This window comes from Vicugna pacos, chromosome 1 (assembly GCF_048564905.1).
Source record: "Vicugna pacos chromosome 1, VicPac4, whole genome shotgun sequence".
Taxonomy (NCBI): domain Eukaryota; kingdom Metazoa; phylum Chordata; class Mammalia; order Artiodactyla; family Camelidae; genus Vicugna; species Vicugna pacos.
Window position 1 is genome coordinate 18556451 of NC_132987.1, and position 16264 is coordinate 18572714.

The 16264-nt window shown below is 41.6% G+C and overlaps 1 protein-coding gene across 1 annotated transcript; it reads left to right on the plus strand.

Moving 5' to 3' along the window:
* The first annotated feature begins 791 nt into the window (after positions 1–791).
* MRPS22 (mitochondrial ribosomal protein S22) lies at positions 792–16046 on the plus strand. Its single transcript, XM_006218013.4, has 8 exons — positions 792–995; positions 6675–6838; positions 7937–8101; positions 10008–10151; positions 10447–10530; positions 11993–12138; positions 14828–14936; positions 15918–16046. Exons 1-8 carry the CDS (start codon positions 824–826, stop codon positions 16011–16013), a joined length of 1080 nt encoding a protein of 359 aa, XP_006218075.1. The 5' UTR covers positions 792–823; the 3' UTR covers positions 16014–16046.
* The last annotated feature ends 218 nt before the right edge of the window (positions 16047–16264 follow it).

Genomic DNA, 16264 nt, shown 5'->3' on the forward strand with positions numbered 1-16264 from the left:
ATGAGTCTACCTGTCTGACTAATTCAAACAGTCATTTACTTAACACCCTTCTTTAGCCAGAGATAAGTTCTTAACACAGGCACCAACCTAGTCTAGGGGAGGATAAAACCTGCACATCCTGGACAGCTGGGAAGAAAATAACAGGATCCTTTAATCATTCATTTAGTCATTTATTCAACAAATGTTTGCTGTGTACATCAATATATTATTGGGCTAGGTGTTATACAATATATAAAGTCATTGTCTTCATGGCATGACAAAAGCAAGCAGATAATTGAGCAGAATAATCACAAACTGAGAAAAAGTCTGTGAAAGAAAGTAAGATCGTTCTGAGACAGAAAAAGGTGTATAAGTTGATGCAGGATGATGGTGGTGGTGGTAATCAGGACTTGTTATCAGGTGGTATTTGGGGTGGGGAGGAGTGGACAGGCGTGGAGGGGTCCTGTGAGAAGTCTGAATGGAGAAGTCGAATAGGCAGTTGGATTTAAACCTGGGGCTGGGAGGAAAGGTTTGGGCAGGAAATGGAAATTTGTTATTTAGAGCCATGGAAACGAAGGAAAGGTCCCTGAAAAAGGAGAACATAAACACCTTCTACTTGTGAAAAATCGGTTTATAAGAAACAATCTATACACTTGTTTTGTTTTCTAGATTAACAATAACATTATTTTATAGATTTTATATGTTACTGTTTTATAAACATTAAGCTACATCGCTTCCGGCTCCCTCCTCCCTCATCCAGACTACATTTCCCAGAATGCCATACGAACGGCGCGAGACCCGGAACCGCTGTCAGCTGCTTCCGGCGTCAGTGGTCCGGATAATTATGGCGACCCTCAGGGCGTTTGCGTCGTTGTGGGGCCTCCGGAGAGGTTCTCCGGGCGCGGGCCGGTTCTGTTCCCGCGCCCGAGCTCGGCCCCAGCCCATCGCTCTGCTCCAGCCTCTGCCCGGGGCCTGCGGGGCGGGAACGCCATGCCGTGGGCTCGGCTCCGAGGCCGGTAAGTGACCCGTGGGTCGTCCGCTGGGGCGTTTTCCTGGGAGACCTGGAGCCTGCTTCAGCCTGGCGAGACACGCGTGGGGGGCCCCGGCTCTTCCCGCAGCGCACCTTTAGGCCCAGGCGGCTCTCTCCTGTACCCGCAGGCTCTGTCGTCCCCCGCGTTTGTTCATTCGTTCCCTCACTTAATTAGTAGTGCCTGGGCTCCCTTTGGCAAGCACCGAGCTAGGTTTAGGGAATACGGCGGACTGACTGACGCGGGTTTTGCCCTGAAGGAACTCGTAGCCCACTGGGGAGTGGCAGCGCAGTATGACCTGGACTGTGATAGGGCGACTCAGAGGAGTGGCGCTCAAACTAGGTTGGAAGGGCAGGGCACAGTTTCTTGAAAATATGACCAAAGCTGAGACCTAGTTAACCATGCTAGGGAGAAAACAAGACAGAGAAGATTAATTATAGAACATTTTTTTTTCCGAGGGGAGGGAGAGGAGGAGAAGTGGGGGAGAAAAGGCAGGACTGGATGAGGTAAGGAGATGGGAGTGGAAGCAGAATTAAACGTCTGTTTTGGGCACATTAAATTTGAGTACATTTCTGATATGTAGGTACATATAAACTGAGAAACACTGGGGTGAAAATGGTAACTGAAGCTGCGGGAATGGGTGAGACTGTCTGAAGAAAGAGTAGTGCTAAGCACGTATTGTTTGCCAGGCACTATAAGGGACCCTGGATGCCAGAGACCAATACAAGACAAGGTTGTACTGGGAGAGCACATAGTCTAGTGGGGACACAGCAAAGTAAGCAGATCACTTTAGCTTTTTTAAACATGGGAGTGATCTTGATTAAATTTTTTAAATTTTTTTTCCAGTTTTATTGAGATGTAATTGACTTGCAGCAGTGTGTAAGTTTAAGGTGTACAGCATGGTTTGATTTACATATATAATAAAATCATTACCACAGTACATTTAGTTAGCATCCGTCCTCTCATAGAAATACAAAAAAAGAAAAAAAAAACTCCCTTGTAATGAGAACTCTTAGGGTTTACTCTCTTAACAACTTCCATATATACCATACAGCAGTGTTAACTGTAGTCATAGTGTACATTACATCCCTAGTACTTATTTATTGTATAACTGAAAGTTGTACCATTTGACCACCTTCATCCAATTATCAGAACCTCCCCTTCCCTCCACCCTGGTGTTACCTGGTCTCTTTTTCTATGAGTTTTTGTTGTTGTTGTTTTAGATTCCACATATAAATGAGATCATACAGTTTTTGTCTTTCTCTGCCTGACTTATTTATCTTAGCATACCCTCAAAGTCCATTCATGTTGTCACAAATGGCAGGATTTTCTCCTTTTTTTGTGGCTGAAAAATATTCCGTGTGTGTGTATTATTTTATATGTTAAGTAAATTTTAAACTTCTCTGACAGCTGTGATTTTTCACTAGTAAGTGATCTTTGGAATACCTCTCACCAATAATAATTAGATTTTCTCTCTCAGTTACTGTGAAGACAGGATGATATTAAGAGTGTCTACTCTAACAGAACCACCTTTCATATGTTTTTAAGCTGTCTTTAAACTGTCAAAAAATTATTTATCATTTACTATATTTTACATATATATATATAATCTCACATCTTTATCCTTTTATTCATTAATCAATACTTAGATTGTTTCCATGTCTTGGCTATTGTAAATAATACGGCTCTTAATGTGGTAGTGCAAATATCTCTTCAATTTAGTGTTTTCATTTCCTTCAAATAAATTCCCAGAAGTCAGATTGCTGGATTATATGGTAGTTTTGTTTGTTTGTTTGTTTTTGTTTTGAGGAACCTCTATACTGTCTTCCATAGTGACTGTACCAGTTTACATTCCCACCAACAGTGCACAAGGATTCCCTTTTCTCCACATCCACACTGGCATTTGCTATCTCTTGTCTTTTTGGTGATGGCCATTCTAACATCGTTTGATGATGATGTGTGAGGTGATATCTCGTTGTGGCTTTAATTTACATTTCCTTAATATCTAGTGATGTTGAACATCTTTTCATATACCTGTTGGCTTTTTGTGCATCTTGTTTGGAGAAATGTCTATTCAGGTCCTTTGCCCATTTTTTAATTGGAGTATTTGTTTTTTTGCTGTTGAATTGTATAAGTTCTTTATATATTTTGGATATTAACCCCTTATCAGATACATGGTTTGCAAATATTTTTTTCTGCATTCTCTAGGTTATCTTTCATTTTGTTGGTTATTTCTTTTGCTGTGCAGCAGCTTTTTAGTTTGATGTGGTCCCACTTGTTTATTTTTAGTTTTGTTGCTTGTGCTTTAGGTGTCATATACAAACAAATCATTGCCAAGACCAATGTCAAGAAGCTTTTTTCCTATGTTTTCTTCTAGGAGTTTTATGGTTTCTGGTCTTGCATTTAAGTCTTTAATCCATTTCGAGTTAATTTTAGTGAATGGCGTAAGATAGGGGTCTAGTTTCATTCTGTTATATGTGAATATCCAATTTTCTCAGCACCATTTATTGAAGAGACCGTCTTTTCTGTATTGAGTATCTTGGCTCCCTTGTCAAGTATTAGTTGGCTGTGTATGCGTGAGTTTGTTTCTGCACTCTCTATTCCGTTGATCTATGTGTCTGTTTTTATGCCAGCACCATGCTATTTTGATTATATAGCTTGAAATCGGGAAATGTGATGCCTCCTGTTTTGTTCTTTCTCAGGATTGCTTTGGCTATTCAGGGTCTTTCGTGGTTCCATACAAATTTTAGGATTGTTTTTTCTAATTCTGTAAAAAATGCCATTGGAATCTTGATAGGGGTTCATTGAATCTATAGATGGCCTTGGGTAGTATGGACATTTTAACAATGTTAATTTTTCTAATCTGTGAACACTGAATACCTTTCCATCTGTTTGTGTCTTTGATTTCTTTCAAGGTCTTGTGGTTTTCAGTATAGCAGTCTTTCCTCTCCTTGGTTAAACTTATTACTAAATATTTTATTGTTTTTGATGCTTTATTTCTTTTTTAGATAATTTGTTGTTAGTGTATAGAAATGGTACTGGTTTTTGTGTTAATTTTGTATCCTGCAACTTTAGTGAATTTGTTGATTAGAGCTAATAGTTTATTGATGGTGTCTTTAGAATTTTCTGTATATAAAATCATATCATCTGCAGATAGAGACGTTTTACTCCTTCCTTTTCAATTCTGATGCCTTTTATTTCTTTTTCTTGCCCAAGTGCGCTGGCTAGAACTTCCAGTACTGTGTTGAATAGGAGTGGTGAGAGTGGGCAGCCCTATCTTGTTCCTGATCTTAGAAGAAAGGCTTTCAACTTTTCACCATTGAGTATGTTGCTAGCTGTGGATTTGTCATATATGGCCTTTATTATGTTGAGGTATGTTCTTTTTGTACCTTATTTTAGAAGGTTTAAACATGGATGGATGTTGAACTTTGTCATAGGCTTTTTCTGCATCTATTGAAGTAATCGTATGACTTTTTTCTCATCTATTAATATGATGTACCACATTGATTGATTTGAGTATGTTGAACCCAAGAATAAATCCCATTTGCATCCCAAGAATAAATCCCATTTGATTATGGTGAATGATCTTTTTAATTTTCTGGTAAGTTAGTTTGCTAGTATTTTATTGAGAATTTTTGCCTCTGTATTCATCAGGGACATTGGCCTGTAGTTTTCTCTTAGTATCCTTTTCTCGCTTTGGTATCGGGATAATGGTGGCCTTGTAAAATGAGTTTGGGAGTGTTCCCTCTTCTTTGATGTTTTGGAAGAGTTTGAGAAGGATTGGTATGAATTCTTTAAATGCTTGGTAAAATTCACCCATGAAGCCATCTGGTCCTGGGCTTTTCTTTATTAGGAAATTTTTAAATTACTGATTCTATCTTCTTACCAGTAATAGGTCTGTTTTGATTTTCTATTTCTTCCTGATTTAGTCTTGGTAAATTGTATGTTTCTAAGAATTTTTCCATATCTTCTAGGTTGTCCAATTTGTTGCCATATTGTTAAAGTTGCCTCTTATGATCCTTTGTAATTCTGTAGTATCAGTTGTAATGTCTTTTTCATTTATAATTTGGTTGGTTTGGGTCCTGTCTCTTTTTCCCTGATCTAGCTGAAGGTTTGTCAGATTTGTTTATCTTTTCAAAACACCAACTCTTTGTCTTATTCATCTTTTCTGTTGTTTAGATTACATTTTTAAGAAATGAATCCGTTGTTCTGTGGAGAATGGTCAGAATGGAGGCAGGGAAATAGGGTAGGGGGCTACAGAAGGAGATATGATGGCCTTGACTAGGGTAGTGGCAGTGGGAAGTGGAGGATTCAAGACTGATTTATGAGGTGTAACAGGCAGGATGTTTTGTGTCAGTGTCCCCTTTTGTAAAATGGGGATAATCATAGTATGTATGGGGTTGTTACGAGGATTAAATGTGCTAAGCATATAAAGTACTTAGTAAGTACTGGCACATAGTAAATATCTCACAGATATCAGCTGTTGTCATTACTGCTGTCATTACTGCTGCTTTTGGCTAGACGTGGAGGGGAAAGGAGAAGTCAGGAATGACGGTAGGTTTCTGGCCCATGTAACCTGTTGGATGGTGCTGAGACAGGGATAGTAGGAAAGCACATGTGAGCCAGGTGAGAAGTCGTGGGCTCTGCTTTGGGAATATTGAAGTGCATGTGAGATGTGCAGTGGGTAGTTGGGTGGAAGATCGTCTTGGCTGGAGTCTCCAGCATATAGAAGTAATTCTAGTTATAGGAGGTCAGGAGATCATCCATCGAGAATGTGAGAAGGGAGAAAGGAAGTTCAGAATCCTGAGGGACACCAGCATTTACAGGATTAGCAGGGGAAAAGGTGGTAGGAAAGGAATGGCTTTTTTATTCCTAATGGAAATGGAGGGTTGGGCAAAGGGATAGACAAACTGCATAAGGCAGAGTTGAGATCTGGGTCTCCTCTCTTGTCCAAGTTTCTTCCATGACACCACGTGGCCTCTTAAGTATCATGTCCAGTGACTCAGTTCTCTTTCTTAGCTGGAACCCCTCAGCCTAGGATTTCCTTCCCTTTTCTCCCCTTTTCTGGCCCCTGGAAAGACTTCTTTGACCCTAACAGGCCTTTCTCTGTTCCAGGCTATGTTTACTTTCTTCCTCTGTAATCATATAACTCCCTGTACGTCTCATGTACGTAGCCCTTACTCTGAGGAGCATGGTGGTAGATTGGAGTTGACCTAGGCTCTAGAATCAGATAAACTTCAGTTTAAATCCTGGCTCTATCATTTAATACCTAGTTGCCTTTAGGCAGGTTCTGGTATCCTCATTTACAAAATTGGGATATCATTACCTGTTTTGTGGGTTGTTGTAAGCATTCCTGCAAATGTATGTGATACCTGGCATATAGGAGACAACTCTGTAAATGGTAGCATCCATTATTGTTATTAATAGTGCACTAACTACCTTTTTCCTATTACTTCCTCCTCTAGACTTTGAGTGCCTTTTTGGCAGTCCATTTTTTATCATAGTGGATGCTCAGTAAATTTTAAATGAATGGATCTTTGTAGGTCTTACCATTATGCATACTGAGGTATTGTGTTGGTCATTTTTATTGCTGACTTACTTTTCCATTTGGAGGTCTTGTTGGCTTGTCACTTTTGCTATGTTATTTACTAAAATCCATCTTAACAGAATCTGGTAGCTCAGAGACCAAGAAACCTACATTTATGGATGAGGAAGTCCAAAGCATACTCATCAAGATGACAGGCTTGGATTTGCAGAAGATTTTTAAGCCAGCCATACAAGAACTGAAGCCACCAACTTATAAGCTGATGACCCAAGCACAGCTGGAAGAGGTACATGAATGAGGAATATTGGTAAAATACCCTGTCTTTAAAGGATTAAACAAGATTGCCAGGGCCCCTCCAGATGCTGTAGCTGCTCTTCCACAGGCACTGATGACAGGGAGTCCCAGGCACAGAACTGAGGGAAGAAATGCGAGCAGGCAGGCAGAGAGGAGTAGGGAGTGTGGCCAGAATTAGGCAGACTAGACATGTGGGTCAGGTCTGGGTATCAGGCAGAGCTGCCTCTGCTCCAGAACCAGCCTGAGCATCCTTCCTTTGTCCTGCCTGCTCCAGCCTCCTTCTGGAAAAACGTTTGTGGTAGCTGCTTTGAGGCCGAGGCTTTGGTGAGATTATGAGATCCTTCTGAACAGTATCCTACTCCAGGCAAGTGTCCTCCTGGAGTCATGGTTATTGAGTGGGAAATGCTTTGGTGTATGAATATGTGAAGTATTACTGCTCTTATAATCAGAAATAATTAGTAAAGCAAAAAAATTCAAATACCTACTAGTGTATCACATGAAGAGTGAAAATCCCCCTTTTGCCCCTCGGAGGTGATCGCTGTCAACAGTAGGGCATGGAGTTATGTGCTCGGTGTGCTCAGGGGTTGAGGGTGTGGGCTTTGGAGTTAAGTTGCCCGAGGTTCAGATCCCCGTGCTGCAGCTTAGCAGTTTACTTAACATTTGTGTGCCTCTATTTCCCTTCTCAGAAAATGAGGTAACAGTAGCACTTAGTTCATAAGGTAGTTGTGGGCATGAAATGAGCCAAATGCCTTAAAGTATTTGAACAATATCTGGCACGTAGTAAGCCCCCAATTAGTGAAATCCTTTAGTCTGTTTCAGGCAGCTTCTGATGTCTTGCTCTGTCTCAGAGCATCCCTGTGCTGTTTTGAGAAGGGTTGACCCTGTAGCTGGTGCCCTCAGCCACGCCACACACCGCAGAGGGAAAGGCCAGGGCCCAGGAGCCCAAGTCTGGCTTTTCACCCACTGATTCATGGCTCTAGCTTCTTCTCTTTGCAGTCCTTAGCATTTTGGATCAATATCTGCTTTTGTCAGGTGATCCTTTTGGTCTTTAACCTTGTGACTTTCCCTAAGAAATATTGTGTTTCAATAGGCTACAAGAAAGGCAGTTGAGGCAGCTAAAGTCCTATTAAAAATGCCACCAGTTCTGGAAGAGCGAGCCCCGATAAATGATGTGTTAGCTGAAGATAAGATTTTGGAAGGAACAGAAACAGCCAAATATGTGTTTACTGATATATCATACAGCACACCACACCGGGTAAGTACACATTTCATCGCAAAATGATCTTTATTTGAAATACTGTGTGGAGATAGGCCTGAGGGACAAAGGTCAACATCATGTGACCCAGCTGCTTGGAAAAACCCGAATTTCTGTGATTCACGGGGAGACCTGGCAGGCGCAGAGTAAGAGAGGAAAATGCAGACCAGCACCCCATCGGCACGTCTCCATTTCCCTGTGGATTATGGACACAGTATGTTCCAGACTGACTGCAGAGAAAGAGACGGGTGTGCTGAGACAGAACAAGACAGAAGGCCACCCCCAAACCACCAATAGGCAAAAATCTCCAAGGCAGTGGGAAAAGGGAGATTCTTTCTGCCCAAGTTAGACTGACTTCCTTAGCTGAAGCTTTTGGAGAAGATGGAGCGTTTCTTTCCCGTAAATTCTTGATGATGCTCCCAAATCTCAGACTTCCCAAAGGATTTTCACTTTGCAGAATTTGCAGGAAGAGCGACGATTTCCCCAGAAGGTTTTCGGACAGCACCACTTCATCTGTTTTCTTTTTAATTCTCTAGCTCCCCTTCCCTTGGTTGCCAGTGCCGAAGGTACACTGTCATACTTACATATGACTTTTGTGTTTGAGCCTTTTCAAGTAAAGAGTAAAAAGAGGAATTTACAATTCAGCCCACAGAACTCAGTAGAATATTGCATAGTAATAGGGTTGGGGAAAGGGCCAACCCATCCTTACCTTTTTATCCTGCTCGATTCTGGTTAGAAGACCTGCTTTGAACAACGTCTGTGTCTGTACCTCGGCCACCTGTTTATCTGACATAATGAACCTTTAGAATTTTTGCTTTGAGGTACTTTCATGTGTGTTTGCAGTGCTGTGGAGGCTGGCTGTGGGCGCATTCTGTAACCTGACAGCAGGAGAGGAACTTGGAATTCAGATTACCAAACTCCTTTTGAGGAACAATTGTGTTACTTTGCCATCTGCTATTTTTTTTTCCTCTTTGCAGTGCTTGATGAAAGTTTTAATTATATTATCCTCAAAATACACTCAGAGACTCTTATACCTCTGAAGAGCTGAGAGTCAGTACCATCTGTTAGTTTAAACGTTAATCAGATGTGTATCATTCATCTGCCACGTGCAAAGCTCTGGCAAAGTCATTCTGGGTGTTGCAAAGAACTATAATCCACAGGTCCTGACATTTTTCAGTTCTGTAACAATAGTGACAATATCTGAGAGGTGTTAAGAATCTTGCACATGATAAATTGCCAGTTGAGTGGTAGAGACTGGGTGGAATTTAGTGGAGGAAGTGACCGTGTGACCTGGGACTTGGCAGCTGGAAGTCTAGAGAGACCAGAGGCAGGTGGGCCAGTGGTTTCTCCAACACATTCGTCTCCTGCCAGTATGAGGAAGCGTAGACGTGTGGAATTAAAGACTCCACAGTCTTGGGTTTGTTCCTTTTATCCTGGGACTTTAAACGCAGATCATAAAGTAGTGACGTCCTCCTAGGTGAGACTTCCGGATGATGGGGTAGTGGAACAATTCAAAAAGGCTTTACAGCACGTCTTTCCTCTGAAGTGGATTTAGATGAATCTCAGAATCAACTTATTTTAGTGGAATCATTTTATATATTGAACCCACTTGAGGACTGTAGTTTGCCCTTAGTAAATACTTTCATTTCATACTGAAAAACCTTTCATACTAAAAGATTACTGATTGTCAGTGGCACAGCGGTGATTTGTGAAGGAAATATCAAGTCTTGCCAAGTCTTTGAGGTTTAAAATTATCATTGAAATCATACACATGATCGCATTTTATACTTCCTGGTTGCATTTTGTATTGTTGATTGCAAATTGTTCTTATAGTGGTGCTTAGGGGGACAGTGGAACTGAACATAAGTTCTCACAGGCTCATCCTCGGTTATGTTTTCTCTTTCAGGAGCGTTTTATTGTTGTCAGAGAACCAAGTGGCACACTACGCAAAGCCTCTTGGGAGGAACGGGACCGGATGATTCAAATTTATTTCCCAAAAGAAGGTCGTAGAGTTTTAACTCCAGTAATTTTCAAGGACGAAAATCTTCAGGTAAGGTGACCCTGGTTAGTGATGGTCTCTCTGTTGAACCAGTTGGCTCTGGTGCTGCTGGGCCTTTTGCTTTGATAAACACAGATAGACATTTTGAATGATAAGTAGGGTTTTCTGTCTCATAATTCTCAGCTGGGATTTGAATGAAGGTGTGACAAAGCCCGTGTTGTCTGTGCGTCCCTCCCAGTGGGCACAGATGCAGCCCTTGTGCCGACGGGCAGGCCTGTTGTGGCGTCAGGACGGGTGTTGCCCTTTCCTGTTCTCATCTAATTCTGCCTCTGCTGTGTGGGTTTAGACCATGTACAGCCAGGACCGGCATGCTGATGTCCTCGATCTCTGCGTTGCCCAGTTTGAGCCAGATTCTGCTGAATATATCAAAGTGAGTATATTTTGCAGTTTCTGAAGTATGGGCTTAAGTATGGCTGTGAGTAAGATGCTTAAATCTAGCACAATGAGTAAGGTTGTAAGTTCTGGTACAGAGGGGAGGGAAGGGAAATACCTGAACACTTGTTGAGAACCTGATGTACACCAGGTGGGTATTCTCATCCTCATGACCACCCTTGACTCAAGGATGAAAGGACATAAGCTTGGACGGTTAAGTAACTCGTTTTTTGGGTTTTTTGGGGGAGGGGAGGGGAGGTAATTAGGTTTATTCATTCATTCATTCTAATGGAGGTACTGGGGATTGAACCCAGGACCTGGTGCACGCTAGCATGCCCTCTGCCACCCAGCTGTGCCTTCCCCAAGTGACTTGTTGAAAGCTATACAGCTAGTGAGTGGTAGAGTTAGGACCCAAACTTGATGGCAGAGACTGTTCTTTTTTCAATCTATTACACAGGAAAGTTATTTTCTAAAATTTGCCAGAACGCAGTGTATGTGTCTCACAATTCAATGTAATAGTCACGTAGTACCTTCCATGTGTAAGGCGTTCTTGTGGAGGTGATGGCACGAATCCTGTCGAAGCCTGCAGTCCAGAAATGATTGTGGGGAAGGGTGCTGGGTAAGGATACAGATAATTATCACCATAGGTCTGAGATGTTAGGTGCTAGGAGAAGGTTACAGTGTGCTCTCAGGAAAGGCTTCATAGGGTTCCTGAGGAGGGTTCTAGAAGGGTGGGGAACATTGTGGCAGGTGGAGGTGGGTGAGGAGAGGTCTTCAGGTAGAGGGGAAAATACGAACAGTAGGCAGGAAAAGAGAAAGTGTACTTGAGAAATGGCCAGTTATCTGATCTGCTTGTGAGTGCAGTGTGTATGTGGGGGAGCGGGTCAGATTAAGCTAGGAAGGTGGATGGGGCCATGTCACAGGAGACCTCAGGTGCCAGGCTGAGGAATGTGGACTTCAGTCAGCAGCCTTTGAAAGCCTTCTGAACACAGGAATGCCCTCGTCAGAGTCCTCATTTAGGAAGATCGATCTGGAAGAAGAACTGGAGGAACATGAGTTAACAAGATGGAACAGGGTGGCTGACGGAATAGGGGAAGGGGAAGAGGGAAGGAATATTCTTGATTTCTTTTTTCCCCTAGTGACCAAGAAATGGTGGTCCATTATTTCCAGTGTCCGTACACGTATATAATAGGTGCTTCCTAAATAGTGTGCGGCTGCTGAACGGTAATTGATGTGGCTCTAAGTGTTTGGCAGACCTGTCCCAGGCTCCACACACTTCCGCGGTGGAGGGTTGGTCTAAACCATAGCTGTTGGTTCGTGATTACAGAGGCAGGTGTAAGTAGGCCTGGTTTTACTGATAATTCCTTGGGCAGCTTGCACGCTGGTAAATGTATATCCAGTCATGCTGCTCACTTCTGCTTATTTTCCTACTTCTTAAAAACTGCATTTTGTGTGGATAGTTTCATCATCAGACCTATGAAGATATAGATAAATATGGAAAGTATGACCTTCTACGTTCAACAAGACACTTCGGTGGAATGGCTTGGTATTTTGTAAATAAGAAGAAGATTGATGGTTTACTGATTGACCAGATTCAGAGAGATTTGTAAGTATGATCTTAGTAAGTAAAAGAAATTCATATTACTATTACCGTATACCTGTACTTAAGCTGTTACTTTTTCAGTGATAGCAGTGTGCTGTCCAGTGATAAATAGCTTTCACTTCCCTCAGTTTAATTATGGGATTGTTCTTCCAGCATAACCCAGTTTTCTCAGTCTTTGCTTTTGTACTGTATAAACAGGGCTAGATTCTCTTAAAGAGTAAGTGGCTTTGGACCTGTACTGCGTACCCTGGATATTGACTTACCCCTGGCCTCACCGGTACTTCTGGCTAACAGTGAACTTTCCACATACTCACAGGGGACTAAATAGATGTGAAAAAGTAGACGTGAGCCCTGATGGGTGCTTGTTTTCCGGTAGGACTATTTCTAGGGCTTTTCAGTAAAAGTCATCATTCAATTTATGAAAATGCTCTTGCTTTTGATCCTCGTTGTTTTTGTAAGATTTTTAAAGCATTGAAAAAGTTTTTTTTTCAAAGTTGGGTGAAACAAAGAATGTCTGTTGTATTCTAGCATGCAACTGGTGTACACCTAGCCTTCTAGCTGAAATAAGTCTCCCTCACCACTTGTGATGAAACTGAAGAGAAAACTGGTTTTGAGTATCTTTCTATTGGTTGAGTTAAAGGCCAAAAGGACAAGGAATAGAAACCAGTCACGAGTGTAGTAAGAAAGTCACTAAGAGGGTTTAGTGATTATTGCCGCTTTAACTGTAAGAGTTTTGACTCAGTATCGTCCATGTAATCCGAACCACTCACATAGTGGTGAGGCATTTGGAACTAGAAGGTTCTGTATTATCTACAAAATACAGCCCATATGGAAACAGCATAATTTTCATTGAAACATCTTTCGTAACGGTAGATGATTCCCAGGCCAGCCCTCCTCACCAGCATGCGTGGTGTAATCGAGTTTGGAGAGCAGAAATTCCCCCGTAAGCAGGGGCTGCTGCTGGGTGTGGGGATGCTCGAACATGACATGCCTTTAGGTGCATTAGCAGTGACATCTCCTGTGAATGAATTTTCTTATAAAGCTTCTCAAATGTGAATATTATGAAATTATTTTAAGTATTAAAAAATGAAACATTTTTTGTAAGCAGTTAGAACACAGAACTGTATTTCTTTGAAAGTTAAAGTTCTTTACTGAGGTGTACTGGTAAGTGATATTACAGTAATCGTCATCACACATGAGCTTTACATCTGGAGCAGTTCATCTGCATGCCGGGAGGGAATTGTGAGTACTTAGCCTTCCTGCTCTGCAGAAGTAACACTTCCTGTGAGGATTTCAACAGGACAGTTTGCTGCAAACCACAAGGTAAACAGTAGAGGGCGCATGTCCTCAGTGAATGGAACCCAGACCAGAACTGGGATTCTGCACATTTATTTCATACTCGAGCCCCACTGTTAGTTTTGAATTGAGATTCTTTTAAAATCTTTTTTGAACGTGTAAATTTACTCTTAATTTCAAATACGGGTGAGCTAAATTGTTTTGTGAGACACAGGCGTTGTGCTCTAGTGTGAATGTAATGCCCTAAGCATGACTCATATATGGAAACCTAGTTAAGCTCTTTATGGGTTCATATGCCTGTGCGCTGAAGGGAATTACTGTTGTCTTTTGTTCTACATTAGATAATGTGCAATAATGGACTGGTAGATTATAAAAAACACAATAGATTTTTAATGAATATATTTTAAAAAATTTTGCCCAGGGAAGTTTTGATTACTCAGCTCTACCAGATGGCCTTTAAGGGGGACAGGCCTTGGGATGAGCCAAGAGCATTTCTCTAAGGTCACCATGGCTTGAGAAATTTTTTACCCTGCTCCCACCATCCCCCGACTCTAGAAGGGTCATTTTTATATGCCTTTTCAGCTTTGAGGTAGCAAATGGTAGGAAGGTGTTGACTATGTGAGAGGATAGTGATTCTGTAGTTTGGGGAAAGCTAGGTTTTAATGTTGATAAAAATTGTTTATAGGTTTTTAAAAAGGTTAAGTACAAACCGTAAGAATTGAACTCTTGTTCGGGCTTCATCATAGATAGTTGTGTGCAACTAAAGTAGATTTTCCTCCTGTCTGGTGTGCATAATTTCAAATTTGCTTCCCTAAGATGCTAATTTTTAACTAGTGGGTTCTTCTGAATAGACAGATAGCCTGGGATTCTTTCCTTGGACTTCTAGGATGCCTCTTGTAGAGGCACTTAGCCACTAATTCAGAGTCTCAGTGAAAATTCGTTAGCAGATATCCCTGCTAACGTCCCTAAAGGCAAGTGGCTTTGAGTAGCCCCATGCCTACCAGCCTCTGGCTTACACGGGGTGCAGTCCCATCTCCAAGTTGGATTACATTCTTATCCGCAGGTGATGTGGGCTGGCCTGGGAACCAGCTACGAAACATTAGGAATGCTGTTTCCATGAAAAATGATGCTCCATTTCCAAAAAGGATACAGCCACATTTAAATATATTCACTTTCATAAGTTGGGCACTCCTGTATTGACTCCTGCCCTACCCATCTCAGAGTTGGTATGAAGCCTAAATTCCTGAAAGTGCCCAAAATATGAAACCAAAGGCTTTACTTTTTTTTTTTTCCTGGCCGAAGGAAAGTTTGAAATGTAAAGTTTGGGACACTTGTAGGACTGTGACGCAAAAGAAAACGGTAACCGTTTTTACCAGTAAACCCTCTCGCTTTGTAGAGTTGATGATGCCGCCAGCTTGGTCCAGCTCTATCACCTCCTCCATCCAGATGGCCAGTCAGCTCAAGAGGCCAAAGAGCAGGCTGCCAAGGGACTGCATTTAATTAAGGTAAAGGGACTTTTTTCACACTGTAGTGTAGTGATTGAGCTGGGAAGGATTTTGAAGTGGGTCATATTTAACGGTAACAGATTCGTGGTCTTGAACCAGACTGATTAGAGCCCCCATATTTCTTCCATCTGGACAACAGGAACAGACGGGATGGGGTCGGGGAGCTGTAGCTGGAGTCCAGGAAGTTCAGACAGCGGGGCAGCAGCCCCCTTGTTTGCAGTACTGGCACCTGAGGTGGTCAGGCCACCAGCAGTGCGCTGGAGGGCTTCCTGTCCTTCAGTTCCATTGCATTCCTGTTCAGGTGTCTGGAAGCAGGGAGGGAGCGCCTGTGCAACGCCAGGGCTTAGCTGCATCATCACTGTGGGTGGCGTACCTCTCAATGCTGTGAGCTTTCACAGATGTCTCTGTGTATGTTGAGAGATGAGGTGATTTTTTTTCAGTTAGGGAAGGGAAAACCACTGTATAATTAATTTTCACCTTTTTAATGCTCAGAACAGGCACGTATTTGTGGGCCTGGGTTCTGTCCTCACATTATTTTATGCATACTGCAAAGCAGTTATAAAGGTTACTAACGGTAAAAAACCACCAGTGGTGACACCGTACACAGGAGGGTTAGAAACCATTCTTTGAAGTGAGTGAGAAACTAGTTTGCTGGCGCTCATCCTCCAGATTTCTCTGGAACCTAAAGGTTTTCATTTTGATCCAGCAGGAGGTACAATGTCAGGTTTTCTTAATTTTTTCTGAAAGCCATACTCGAACACTTCTGGTGTTTATTAGTATTGCTTTAGCTGTCATACTGTTTTTCTGTGCGTGTAGTATGCTTACTGTTTGAAATCTGAACAATATTATGAAATGTGGAAGGCTTTATAAACTGGTACTTATTCTTTGCTACTACAGCAACGTTTATAACTAAAAACGAAAAACTTTATCAACAGTATAAGTCCTACTGTTTTAAAACTTTCTTTTTTTTAATTTAAACAGGTCTTTGCAAAAACAGAAGCACAGAAGGGAGCATATATAGAATTAACACTGCAAGCTTATCAAGGAGCATTCATTAGCCATTCTGCAGCTTCCTAAAAATATTTTAAAAATAAATTTCATTTTACTAAATATTAACTAGTTTTTTCTGTTAATATTGAGCTGTTTAAAAATGTCAAAATTGGGAGCTCCTTATAGAATTTGTTTTTTAAATTCCAAACAGTGCCTCTGACTGACAGAAACACGAAGAAAAACTTGTTACTCCATTCACTTTGCTAGGCTACCAAGGGGTAATTAGGAAGTATATTTGAGTGCCTGGTTATCAGTTTCTTATGTCAGATGAGTATAGT